General features: G+C 33.7%; 1 protein-coding gene across 1 annotated transcript in view; it reads left to right on the top strand.

Moving 5' to 3' along the window:
- Nucleotides 1-14,531, top strand: part of DCBLD1 (discoidin, CUB and LCCL domain containing 1) — a 109,068-nt gene that overhangs the window by 58,448 nt on the left and 36,089 nt on the right. Inside the window, exons 3-4 of the mRNA XM_031964366.1 lie at nt 10,946-11,080; nt 13,048-13,099. Of these exons, the coding sequence (XP_031820226.1) occupies nt 10,946-11,080; nt 13,048-13,099 (187 nt within the window). The remainder of the gene's footprint in view (nt 1-10,945; nt 11,081-13,047; nt 13,100-14,531) is intronic.

The following is a 14,531-nucleotide window of genomic DNA, read 5'->3' as shown; positions in this document are numbered from 1 at the left end:
TCTCTATATCGATATTCATATAGATATATGTATGGTTTCTCTCTATATACACACCTACACACATATTCATATAGATATATATGGTCTCTTTCTATATATATCTCTCTCTATATATATAGTTGTGAGGAGCAAATTAAAAAATATTTTTAAGTCCCTTAGCATAGTAATGGTACTTAATAAATACTTCTTCCTCTCTGCCTTTCTAGTAGGATGTAAAATCTTAGAGGGCAGATGTTGGTTTTGCCTCTCTGTATTCCTAACAATTAACATTGTGTTTGGAAGATAGTAAATGCTTGATAATACTTGTTGACTTAACCTGATTTTGCATATTAACAGGTTCTATATATATATATATATATATATATATATATATATATATATAGAGAGAGAGAGAGAGAGAGAGAGAGAGAGAGAGAGAAATATGTAGATATAGATAGATAGATATATGGTCTCTCTCTTTATATTTATTTATATTATATTATACACACACACACACACACACAGTTATTTGATCCTCAGGACAACCCTGATAGTAGGTACTACCAGTAGTATTTTTTTTTTCAGTCTGATAGATTAGAAAATGAGGCACAAATAAATGGTGATTTGTCCAGGATCATGGGACTAGTAAACATGAATGGGAGTCATTGAACCCTGGTTCCTCTCCCATTTTTAGGAACTCACTATATCACTTTGCTATGTAGCCAACTCATTGGGTGCTGGGCCCTGGACTTGATACTAAAATGGCCCTTAGAATGACATTCCCAGTGGACTTCTCACCTGCCCCTTCTAGTGACCCAGGACTCCTCACTTGCCTTCAATCAGAGCATTGGATGTTCTGATCTAACTGTTAACTAGATACAGGAGCAAACCAGTTTGTTGCCTAATTGGAAAAGAATGCACTCCTGTGAAATAAGGCTTGGGTTAGCTGTCATGCTGACTTGAAGTTATAAATGAAGATATTTAACAAGTCTAGCCTTGTGAGATGTACAGACATGCCCAGAATCTTATTAGTCTAATCTTAAAGCCCCATTTTAGGTATTAGCTATATATGAACGTTTCACTGTGATGTGTTAGGGTACAGTCTCAAGAAGCCTAGGAGGCTTGTACCAGAATATGGTTCACAGTTAGATATTCTCAGAACTAGGAGGTAGGTCAGGGTCTCACTCCAGTCTGACCAGGAACCCCTTTTAAAACAGAGGACCATGTGAACTACAATTGTGAGTCCTCTGCTAGATTTCCCTGAAACCTGTTAATATGCAAAATTAGGTTAAGTCAATAAGTATTATTAAGCATTTACTATCTTCCAATTAACACAATGTTAATTGTTAGGAATATAGAAAGGCAAAACCAACATCTGCCCTCTAAGATTTTACATCCTACTAGCAAGGTAGAAAGAGGGGAAGAAGTACTATTTATTAAGTACCTGTTATGTACCTATTACTAAGGGGATTTACAAATATTTTTTCATTTGCTCCTCACAACACCATTGAGAGGTAACTTATCATTATTTCCATTTTACAGTTAAACTCAGACAGAAATTTGTTGACTTGCTTGGGTTTATACAAGTGTCTGAGCTGGATTTGAACTTGGATCTTCCTAACTCTAGGACCAGCACTTTATCCACTGTATCAACTAGTTTCTTCTGGAAGGGAAAAATTTAAATAATTAGATTCATACAAGATATACAACGTGTTTTGTAATATCAGAAATGAAGATGGTGGACCAGTAAAGTTTTGTGGCAGAAGGTAAGACTTGAGCTGAATTTTGAAGAAAACCAAGACTACTAATAGTTTAAATATATGTAAACATACATGCATCAGTATACAAATAGTTGTATGTGTGTGTATATATGTATATACGATTTACATAATCAGCAAGCTATTTGGAAGCATTTTTTTTTTAAATTCTTATAGTAATGAGGAGTTTGATTATAGCCAAGAATGCTCAAGGATGGGGATACAGAGTATGAAAAAATCAAAACCAAATTGTAATAATACATTTTGAAATACCAAACTTTTAGATAAGTTCTTTCTATGGCATCTCATTAATTTGTTTTTACTTCTTATGCTCTGTTCATTTTTTCTCACATCTACTTCCATTTTATCTCTGAATTCAAAAACAATTAAATATTTCTTTTAAATACTATTTAAATATTAAGTATTTCTTATTACAGATTAGAAACTCTTTGAGAATATCAGGTCTAAAGAAGGGAAAGGGACCTGTATGTGCAAGAATGTTTGTGGCAGCCCTCTTTGTAGTGGCCAGAAACTGGAAACTGAGTAGATGTCCATCAATTGGAGAATGGCTGAATAAATTGTGGTATATGAATATTATGGAATATTGTTCAGTAAGAAATGACCAACAGGATAATTTCAGAAAGGCCTGGAGAGACTTACACGAACTGATGCTGAGTGAAATGAGCAGGACTAGGAGATCATTATATACTTCAACAACAATACTATATGATGATCAATTCTGATGGAAATGGCCATCTTCAGCAATGAGATGAACCAAATCAGTTCCAATGGAGGAGTAATGAACTGAACCAGCTACACCCAGCGAAAGAACTCTGGGAGATGACTAAGAACCATTACATTGAATTCCCAATCCCTATATTTTTGCCCGCCTGCATTTTTTGATTTCCTTCACAGGCTAATTGTACAATATTTCAGAGTCCGATTCTTTTTGTACAGCAAAATAACGGTTTGGTCATGTATACTTATTTTGTATTTAATTTGTACTTCAATATATTTAACATGTATTGGTCATCCTGCCTTCTAGGGGAGGGGATTGGGGGAAGGAGGGGAAAAATTGGAACAAAAGGTTTGGCAATTGTCAATGCAGTAAAATTACCCATGCATATAACTGTAAATAAAAAGCTATTTAAAAAAAAGAGAGAGAGATAAAATATCAGGTCTACTGATTGCCATTGATTTAGTTATCTTACCCTGAGCAATATAGCAGACCTACCTTATCTACAATCTGTTATCACTATGGTTGTGATTAACTTTTTCAAATAAATTTATATGTATTTGTCAGAGAGAGATTAAGAAAGAAGAATGGGTGGAAAGGACCTTTCTTCTGCATTCTTATGTTCTTATTACAGTTTGTAATAACATTGAGAGTTGGATTAGGGTAAAATGTGTTTTCAAATTTTCTTTCTTTCAACCCCTGTCCAAAAAAAAAAAAAAATTAATAAGGTCATGTCCCTTGTGAAATCCTCCGTTTTTGAGAAGACACAAGCAATTTACATACACACACACACACACACACACACACACACCTTAATTTAGTGAACCTGATTCTCAGTTCTCAGACAAATTTCATAAAGAATAATAATTTATTTACTTTATTTCACATGATCCAGCCAATTGTTCAGATGCATTCTAACTGAAAACCAAATTAAGCCATTGCTAACACTGGTTTCTTGCTGTTTTCAAATGAACTTTGCAAAAGAGCTGGAATGTTGGGATTGATGGTAGTTGTTCAAATAATACTGTAGATGTAACTGTTTTGCTCTGGTAAAGATTAGTGAGGAAAGAAAAATGTTCGTTTACAAAACAGCATTATACTTGTAGATGCCACATTTAAATGAAAGATCATATAGGTAGTGCCCCATCTGTGGGCTGGCAGAAAAATAAGTTGATCTTTAATTTCTGTTTCTTTAAAAGTCAATTAGGAGAAAAAAGTGACGATTGCCTGAGTTATAGTTTCTGCTTAAGATTCTTGACTGACAAAAGGAAAATGATAGATATTGGAGAAGATGTGGAAAAAATTGGAACCCTAATACATTGTTTGTGGAGTTGCAAACTGATCAAACCATTCTGAAGAGCAGTTTGGAGCTATGTTCAAAGGGCTATAAAACTTCCCATACCCTTTGTTCCAGCAATACCTCTACTAGGTCTGTATCCCAAAAAGATTTTTAAAAATGGAAAAGGGCCCACATGTACAAAAATATTATAGCAGTTTCTTTTGTGTTGGTAATGAATTGGAAATTGAGGAGATGCCCATCACTTGGGGCAAGTTGTGGTATAGGATTCTAATAAAATACTATTGTGCTATAAGAAATACTGAACAGGCAGATTTCAGAAAAACCTGGGAAATGATACTGAATGAAGTGGGCAGAGCCCAAGAATATTGTATACAGTTAGCAGCATTGTATGATGATCAACTATGCATCATTTATGGCTATTTTTAGCATACAGTGACCTGACATTTCCAAAATCCTCATGCTGGAAAATATATACATCTAGAGAAAAAACTATGAAGTCTGAATGCAAAGTAATTTTTATTTTTTTTTTCCTTTCTCGTAATTTTTTCCCCTTTTGTTTTGATTCTTTTTTCACAACATGACTAACATGGAAATAAGTTTAATATGATTGTACATGTATAACCAATATCAAAATGTTTGCTGTCCTGGGGAAGGAATGAAGGGAAAGAGGGAAAAAAATTGGAACTCAAAACACAAAAATTTTTATAAAAGAGTTGAAAACTATTTGTACATGTAATTGGAAAAAATAAAATAGTATTAAATGGGAAGGGGGCAAGATTCTTTACTGACTCATTTATGTGATATGGCCTAGATTTCTTGTCATGCTTAGGATCATTGGATCTTAGATTCAGTGCCAGGAAGAGACTTGAGGGAATGTAAATAGACCCTCTCATCAGATGATGAAACTGTTTTCTAGGGAAGTTTAATGACTTGTCAATGAATATCAAAGGCAATATTTTAACCCAAGTCCTTGGACTCCAGATTGAATGATATTTGTATTCATCACTATGAAAATAAGACTAATAATCAGTGTCTTCTTACTGTGCTTATAATATCTTTTCCCAATTGCATGTAAAAACAGTTTTTAAAAAAACATTTGTTTTTTAAAATTTTGAGTTCCAAATTCTCTCATTTCCTTCTCTTGCACTTCCCTGGAGACCTATAAGCAATTTGATATAGTTTCTGCATGTGCAATCGTGTAAAACACATTTCCATATTAGTCATGTTGTGAAATGACAGACCAAAAAAAAATCTTACCAAAAAAAAATAAAGTGAAAAGTAGTATGCTTTGATCTGCATCCAAATTCCATCAGTTTTTTTCTCTGGGGGTGGATAGCATTTTTCATCATGTGTGCTTTGGAATTGTCTTGGATCATTTTATTGCTGAGAATAGTTGTCACTCATAGTTGATCATCATAGAATATCACTGTTATTGTGTACAATGTTCTCCTGTTCTGCTTACTTCTTTTTATATCAGTTCATATAAATTCAGATTTTTCCAAAATTACCCTGCCCATCATTTCTTATAACACAATGGCATTCCATTACAAACATATATTATAACTCAGTCATTCCTCAATTGATGGACATCTTTCAATTTCCAATTCTTTGCCATCACAAAAAGAACTACTATTAAGTATTTTTATACAAGCAGGTCTTCTTTTATATGTATATATCTTTGGGATACAGACCTCATAATGCTATTTCTGGATCAAAGGGTTTTATAGACTTTTAAGCACAGTGCTAATGACAAGTCTTGGGCAACAATCAGAATGAGTACATATACTATGTATTTTAAATGTGATAATTCTCTTTTTTCTCCTGTCCTTCCCGTATGCTTTCTTTTATAATACCTTCAAATTACAAAAAAATAAGCATGTCTTTTATCGCACAGATATGGAAAGATTTAATCCTTAAAAAATGAAGTCTGAAAGCAAGAAAACATTTAAATTTTATCTGTGGATTTCACCAAAATAATAATAAATAACAGAAGGAGGATGTTAGGTTAGGTGAGTTTGACATGTAAGCACATTCTACTTCATTATATAAAGTTAAGAGGCCCAGGAGAAATATAGTTATGATTTATTCTGGCTCTGATTCATATCTGGTTGTTTATTTATTTGTTTTGTTTTAATTTGGCTTCATAGTTTAGTTAGACATGTCCTCATGATTATTGTGCATATTTTGTTATGGGGAGAACCAACTTTAAAAGTCTGTCCACTTATACTATGTGTGTTTGTGTGGTATATATTTGATTTTTTAATTTGTGATGATATCACTTTTTTGTTCAGAAATCAGAAATCTTTAACTCTCTACTACCTATAGCAAAGCTTCTTAAACTGCTGTGGGTCATGACTCCAAAAGGGTCATGTAACTGAATGTAGGGATTGCAAAATTATGATTTATTTTCAATAAATGTTTGATAAGTATACATACATGTTTTACATACCTATATATCCAGCATCGCATAAAATTTCTCCAGCAAAAAGGGTCATGAGTGGAAAAAGTTTAAGAAGCCCTGACCTATAGGATAATGTCCAAACTCATTAGCCCTGGCATCTAAATTCTGGGAAATCCGATCTTAATCTTACTTTCCAGCCACAACTCCTACTGATGATTACATAAGTACTTGGCTCTTGTCAGGTTTGTCTATTGACTGCTCCTGAACAAAATCTTTCCCATCTCTGTCTCTTTACAATCAATCACGTTTTGACATTGGTCCTACTACTGATCTTTCAAGTCCCAGCTGCCTCCTTCCTGAAATTTGTCTTAATTCAGTCCAAATCCTTCTCATCCAAATTCAAATATAACCTTTCCATCTCCCAAAGTTCTATACTTGATTGCATCTTTCTTTTAGTGCTTATTTATGGGAATGTACTAGATCTAGTTCATACTGGTTTGGGAAAGTTATGGAAATTCCTTGGCAAATGTGAGTGTGATTTATTCTATTTTTGAACATTTAGACCAATAGTGTCAAACTCAAATAGAGATAGAGCCACTCAACCATACATAAGGGTCCCTTCAGTCATATATTGACTTAGAAAAACCATATATTAACTTTGGCTGTGTTTAATGGTATTTTTATTTATTTTTTAATATTTCCAAATTACATTTTAATAAGATTCATCCAGCACTCAAGAATGTTACAAACTGCCAGTTTATTTAATACATCTGGCTAGACTTCTAAGAAAGTCATGGAGAAAATGTTAATAATGGCAGATAAAGTTAAAAAGGGTGTTGTACATGTATAGGACTACCTGCCATCTAAGGAAGGGGATGGGAGTAAGGAGGGAAAAATTTGGAACAAAAGGTTTTGCAAGGGTCAGTGTTGAAAAGTTACCCATGCATATGCTTTGTAAATAAAAAGCTTTAATTAAAAAAAAAAAAAAAGTGTGCTGTAGACATTTTCCCCCTGCTTTGTTTGGTTTTTTTTGTTTGTTTTTTTGTTTTTTTGGAGAGTCTCTTGTTAAACATTTACTAGCACCAACACCCACTGTGGTAATTTTTATATTTATCTCATTCACAGTACTAAATTATAAACCATGAAAGCAACATCTCATCTTTTGCTATCTCCACACCACATTATATGGAGCCTTGTACATCATAAACATTTAAGTGTTTTTTAAATGAAATAGAAGGTATCTATCAGCTCAGTGATAGAGCTATTCATACAGCATTGTTGGTAATAGGATGTTGTTAAAGCTCATTTTGTTAAATGAGAAATTAAATGAAAAGACATATTGATGACATAATTTATTGCTTTCTGTTTCCTTTCAGACAAGTTCATTCTTAAACTAGAATTTTCTGTCTTTTCTATGTATCTCTCCCTTGGCAATTTAATTTACTCTTCCGGCTTCAACTATTTCTTTGGCTCTTAGGAGAAGTGAGTGTGTGAGTCAGTGCCTTCGTATGCAGTTGGGGATAATCCAACCAACCCCCTACCGACACTCCTCTCAGATACTGGTTTATCTCTTTATTCTCTCATTTTGGGTGTATAGTCTAGCAGGTATACTTTGTAATAATCTCAGCAATTATCAGAATTGTAGACTTGGCCCTCATTCTAGAGAACTCTGCTTTCATAGAATAGTTTCTCCTTTCAGCCTTGAACTATACACATAAAGGCTCAGAGAAAATGTCTGTTGATGGCCATGTAACTTAGTAGCAATATCAAGTAACATAGAAAGACAGATAAAAAAAAATCAACCAAACCTGTGCTGGGCTCCCAGCCAGGATCAGCTCTTTCTCCTCACTGCCAATTTGAGGGTTTCTGAAGAAAAGGTTGGAGATTTAAATTTTAGAATATTTCCAAATATTCTGAAATATAGACAGGGAAGAAAGGAGCTGTTGCGTACACTTCATTCTCGCTAATTAGGCTTCATTTTCACTGCTGCAGCTGGTGGAATGGAGGAATAGGTCATGAGAAATAAGTAGATAGAGGAACTAAGATGTTAGCATGTTTGTAGGAATATCACTATATATAATGTGTTCTCATATTATGAGAACAGTGATTGGGGTGGAGAGGAAGACTGAGCTGGATACTAAACAGAAGTATTCTGGGAATAAGTAGATATGTATTTGTAATGAATGGATTTGAAAGAAGTTATTCAGTGATGGTGGCAATAATGGGCTACAAGAAGTATTCCAATTCTCATGTTTCCCTTTTTCCATCACACACACATAAACACGTGTGTGTGTGTGTGTGTGTGTGTGTGTGTGTGTGTGTGTGTTTGTGTGTGTGTGTGTGTGTTACCTCCTCTTTGAGGGCAGGGACTATTTAGCTCTTTTCTTTGTACCTCCAGACACAGGACTTCAAATATAAGAAGTACTTCATAAATGTGGATTGATTGATAGGTTCTATTTAAGGAAAACCAGGAAGATGCTATAGAATTGTCTCAGATAACCATATTCTGATGAAGTAAATTTTGTTCATGGTGACTTCTTGCCTTTGCTTTTGAGTTTCTCTCATTCTCCTAATTTTCTTTTTACATAAAGAAAGGAAGAATTTTTGGCCAAGAAAGAATAGAGACCATTATAAAAAATCAAAATGGATAATTTTGAATTCATTAAATTAAAAAAGCTTTGCACAAATAAAACCAATGCAGATAAAATTAGAAAGAAAGCTGGGAAAAAAAAAACCTTCTTTTTAAAAAATTTATTTATATTTTTGGAAAAGTTTCTTACAATTAGAAATACTGAATGTAATAATCTTTAAAAAAAAAAAATTCAGTGTTTCTGTTAAAGGCCTCGTTTCTAAAATATATAGAGACCTGACCCAAATTTATAAAAATAAAAGTCATTCCCCAGTTGATAAATGGTAAAAGGATATGAGTAGACAAATTTAAGATGAAAAAATTAAAGCCATTTATACTCATTTTTTTTAATGAAAAAGATAATGATGAATGTTAGGAAGAATGTGGGAAAACTACATTGTTGGTGCAGTTGTGAAATGATCCAGCCATTCTGGAGAGCAATTTAGAATTAAACTCAAACGGCTATAAAACTGTACATAGCTTTTGATCTATCAGTCTGACTACTTAGTCTGTATCTCAAAGAGATCATAAAAGAGGGAAAAGGAATCACATGTGTAAAAATTTTTGTAGCAGCCCTTTTTGTAGTGGCAGGGAACTGGAAATTAAATGGATGCCCATGAGTTGGAGAGTGGTTGAATAAGTTATGGTATATAAATGTAATGGAATATCATTATTTTATAAGAAATTATGAGCAATCTAATTTCAGAAAAGTCTGGAAAGACTTATATGAATTGATCCTAAGTGAAGTGAACAGAAGTGAGAGAACATAGTACACAGTAACAACAAAATTATGTGATGATCAACTGTGATGGACATGGCTCTTCTCCAACAATGTAATGATTCAAGTCAGTTCCAATAGATTTGGGATGGAAAATGCCAATTACATCCAGAAAGAGAACATGGAAACTGAATATGGATCAAAGAATAGTATTTTCACCTTTTTTTGTTTGTTTCTTTTTCATGTTTTTCACATGTGGCTATGTGTTCTTTTGGTCTGATTTTTCTTTCACAACATGACAAATATGAAAATGTTTAAAAGAATTGCGCACATTTAACCTATATCAAATTGCTTGCTGTCTTGGGGAGGGGGGGAGTATGGAGAAGGAGGGAGAAAAATTTGAAACATTTCATTTTAGAAAAATGAGTGTTGAAAACTATCTTTACATTTATTTGGAAAAATAAAATATTAAAAAAAATTAAATGCCTCATTGGTATATAATAATCATCTTGATATTCTTTTCATATGTAGTAGGAGTAGTGACAAGGTATTTTAGAAAGACTTCAGTAGATCTGGAGTCAGGAGATTTGGGAAGAAAGGGAAGGAATGAAAGGAAGGAAGGAAGGAAAGGAAAAGAGAAATTAAGTACCTGTTGTGCCAAGTACATAGCTTTACAATATTATTCCTATTTTACAATTGAGAAATTTAAGGCAGAGTCATGTAGCTGAGACTAAATTTGAACTCGATTCTTCCAGATTATTCCTAGTACTAGGGATTCTAAGTTCAACACCATCAAGCCACCTCTTGTTTTGACTTTGTTTCCTTATTTGTAAAATGAAGGATTGGACCAGGCTAAAGATCCTTCTATTTCTAACGTTTAATGAGTAAGCCTATTTACATACTCCAGAAGTAATTTTTTCTTAGTTCATTGGAACATCCAAGCCTTTCCTAAGGCTTGTTTGAATAAATAGGCATCTGGCAACTATTAATACCATTATTAAACAGGATTGATTTTGATGGAGATTGGAATTTTCAGTAAGGATATTCTCAGATATATTTGACCTTTAAAAGAAATTCATCTTCTACTCATTATTTGTTATTGCTGTTGTTCAGTTATTTTTATGTCCTGTCCAACCTTTCCATGACCCCATTTGGGTTTTTCTTGGCAAACATACTAGGATTGGTTTACCATTTCCTTCTCCAGCTCATTTTACAGATAAGGAAAGTGAGGTAAACAGGGTTAAGTGACTTGACCAGGATTACAAAACTAGTAAGTGTCTAAAGCCATCTTTGAATTCAGAAAGATGAATCTTCCTGACTCCAGGTTGGGCACTCTATCCCTTGAATCACCTAACCGCTCTCTCAATTATTTATACTCAGGAAAATTTTGAAATCTCAAAAAAAAAAATTTGCTCTCTTTTTCAGGTCCATATTGTGGAAACATGACTGTTCCCAAAATATTAAACCTGGATACAAATGAAGTGACTGTTCACTTTCAGAGTGCATCCCATATTTCTGGGCGTGGATTTTTGTTGTCCTATGCCAGTAGTGATCATCCAGGTATGGCAGACTAAATGGTTGGTGTGAACTTGTATTCTCTTTGATTCTCTTAACTATCTTTCTAGACATTCATCTATTCATACATCACTGTAACCAGGAGTTTAATCCAAGCAAATGAGAAAAAAAAAAAAAAAGCAGGGAAGCCATCTCCTCGTTATTCTGCTCACATTAAAAAAGAGTTCCAGCTGAACTATTTCAAAGTACCTAGATAAAAAAACACACTTTGAAACTTGATAAAGGAAGAGAACTAGAAAATGGAGTATCCTGAAAATTGATCTAAGTTGTATGTACATGTTTAAAAAATGTTGTACGCCCTTCATCTGCTTAATATTAGTAATAGTGAGGTCCTAACTAATTGGGTGGGGTCTTTCTCTGACTGAAGTGCTGACAAAATTACTCCCTGAGGAAAGCAGGGAAGGGCACTGAAGGGCACTGTTTAACCTTAGAGTCCCACCCTCTGTGGAGGTCCTGAGTAGCTCCACCTTGCTGTGTCTATTCAGAAATCCAAGTTATGTCAAACCTCCAAGTTTAAATGTCCCCTATAAATTTTTCCATGGCCCACTCCATCCCTGCTGAATTCCTTTTGGGTAAGCTCCCTCAGCATTCTGTCTCATGGTGTCTTTTTCCTCATCCCTCCCTCATGCTTCATAATATCTCTCCTTTTATCCCTCCCACTATATGCCTCATGGGATCTTTTTCCTTCTTATAGCTAACTACCTTTTTTAGGGTACTAAAGCCCTTTATAGATTTAGCCTTCCCATCAATGAAGTATTCTCACTTCGTGACATATTCCTTTAATAGATTCTTCCAAACTCCTTTCCTTGATAACCCTATTGCTTTCCCAATTTTATTTCATATTAACCATTCTTAATCTATTGTATATCTTCATTTTGTCTGTAACTTGCTTTTTTTTTTTTATAAGCTTTTTATTTTCAAAACATATGCTTGGATAATTTTTCAACATTGACCCTTGCAGAACTTTGTGTTCCAATTCCCCCTTCCTTTCCTCCCCTAGATGGCAAATAATCCAATATATATTAAACATGGTAAAAAAAAAAAAAAATACATGTGTAGCTTCTAAATAAACCTAATTTTTGCCAAAGAGAATGGCCATCGTGAATTCTTCCCATGACCAATCACTATCATTTGGTGCTGAACATTAAACATCAGTAATATACACAAATATGTAGAAAAGGTATTTGGTTTAGAGCTGGAAAGTACCTTAAAGATCATCTAACCTAAGCTTCTTAACTTTTTTGTTGTTGTTGTTTTTTTTGTATCATGGATCTCTGACAATCTGGTGAAACCTGATTATCCCTTGCATAAAATAAAAAACATAGCATTAATAGAGAAACTAATTATGAAACACAATTATAGTATCAAAGTTTGTGGACCCTAGATTAAAAACTTCTAATCTATATATCCCTTTATTTTATTGATGAGGAAGCTGAAGCACAGAAATGGAAAGTGTAGAAATTTCATCTTTTGGATCTTTCTTGATACCTGTTTATATTTAGCATCTTGTCCCACACAGAGTGGTTTACCACATATTGTCACATTGCACATACAGCATTATTATCTTCAATATGGGATATTTATGGTAACCTTCATGAGCCACAGCTGGCTTCTTAAATTGTTTCCCTATTGCCTGGACAGAGCTTGACCATTGTAGACATGTAGTGCATGTCAGTTTTTGTATTCAACCTAGATCCTGTATATTCCCAGGAGATTAAAACTGAAAAGTCATAACAAAGAGTAGAACAAATGGAGAGGAAGGAAAATGGGATGCATACTACTTTGGGGAGGGGTTCCTTTGTTTTGTTTTAAATGAAGAAAATCCAGATTAGTAGTTTGCATGCAAAAAATTTAGAAACTTTATCCGTTTTTCATAGACTATAAACATTAAAGGCATGTGAATCCTAACCACAGTTCAGTCAGCTAATTGAGTCTCTCTTTTCTTTTGACAGATTTAATAACATGCTTGTCTCGTGCTAACCATTCATCGAAGAATGAATACAGGTAAATATAGGTGTTTTCAAGTGCCCTCAGATTGCCACAATCTTATCTCAGTTGGTATTTGGTTATTTTCAAAACCATCCCAGGTGCTATTGTAATGGTCTTTCCAAAACAAAATCACATAGCAAAATTCACCTACTAACTGGAATAAGGAATCTCTTAATAGTACCAATAATAATCTTTGCTCTAGGAATTGACCTGGAAAAGATTTAAAGTGATCTTTACAATGCTCCTTTATTCTTTCAATTTTGTTGTGATTTCCCAGTCTGCAGTGCATCCTGTAGGCATAGTGTTACTAGTACAGAGTTTATAGATATTCCTGCGTCCCTTCTGACCCAATCCAGATGATGTGGTCTTTTTAAGAAAACTTAGTGGTAATGAATACTTGGGCCAGTAGGTGTTCATTTTACTTATTCTTAAAAGAAGGAATGGGTCCATGGGATAATGGGACAGTTGGACCATTGTGCTGTTCTGGTGAGTAATTCAAGCTATAACAAAAGCGTGTAATGGGTCCAATGGAATTGGAAATCTATGAAAGTCAGAGCAGGCAGATAAGTGGGGTCAAAATACCACCAGACAATTGTTGATATGATAATTCTCAGACAGATCTGTCTCATTCAAGAACTTCTTATATATACTTCTTTCTTAGAGAACTTTCCTAAATACAGGTAGACAAGAACTCATATGAGAATATAAAGAAGCAGCCCAAAAATGTGAAAGATCAATAAATATAAACCTCAGGTTCACATAGAGAGTTAAGTTTAGTTCTTGCATCTTTGTTTCTTGAGTTGGTACTATGAACATAGTGGGGTAATGTAGAAAGTTTATGAAATTTGTTTATTTGGCCAGCATGATTGTATACATAATCTGGAGAAAGCCTAAAGGAAACACAGGTAGAGGAACTACTATTTTGATTATCTCTTTGGACGGTTTCTTATTGTTATCTGTCCCCAAAGTCTCAGTGTAGGTTTAAGCTATTCAAGCATAAGTTGCATTTGCATTAAAATTAGGTTTTAAACTGCTAAAGCTTAAAACTACATCAAATTTTTGGAAATACCCTGTACATCAAATAATTGTGACTTTAAAAACTAGCAAAAAATGAAACAACTTCTTAAAACTCTTAGAAATTTACTTTAATATTTTGTTTTTCAAGAGTTTGTTTTATAAGTCATGTAACAGTTCTTCATTTCATATCAGAGTATTAGAATTTTAAAGATGGAAGGGATATTGAAACTCTTCTAGTCAAACTTATTCATTTTATAGATGGAAGGCAAATGGAGACCCAACAAATTGAAGTAATGGGCTAAGCCAAAAATGGAACTAGAATCCAAGTTTCCTGATTGCCTGAAAACTATTATTTTAGTTATATTGTTATACCACTGTGTTCTGAAAAGTTGGAACAAATAGTTAATGAAATTGAATCATATTTAAAGAC

This window comes from Sarcophilus harrisii, chromosome 4 (genome assembly GCF_902635505.1).
Source record: "Sarcophilus harrisii chromosome 4, mSarHar1.11, whole genome shotgun sequence".
Taxonomy (NCBI): domain Eukaryota; kingdom Metazoa; phylum Chordata; class Mammalia; order Dasyuromorphia; family Dasyuridae; genus Sarcophilus; species Sarcophilus harrisii.
Note: the sequence above shows the minus strand (reverse complement) of the source record. Positions and strands in the feature narration are given on the sequence as shown.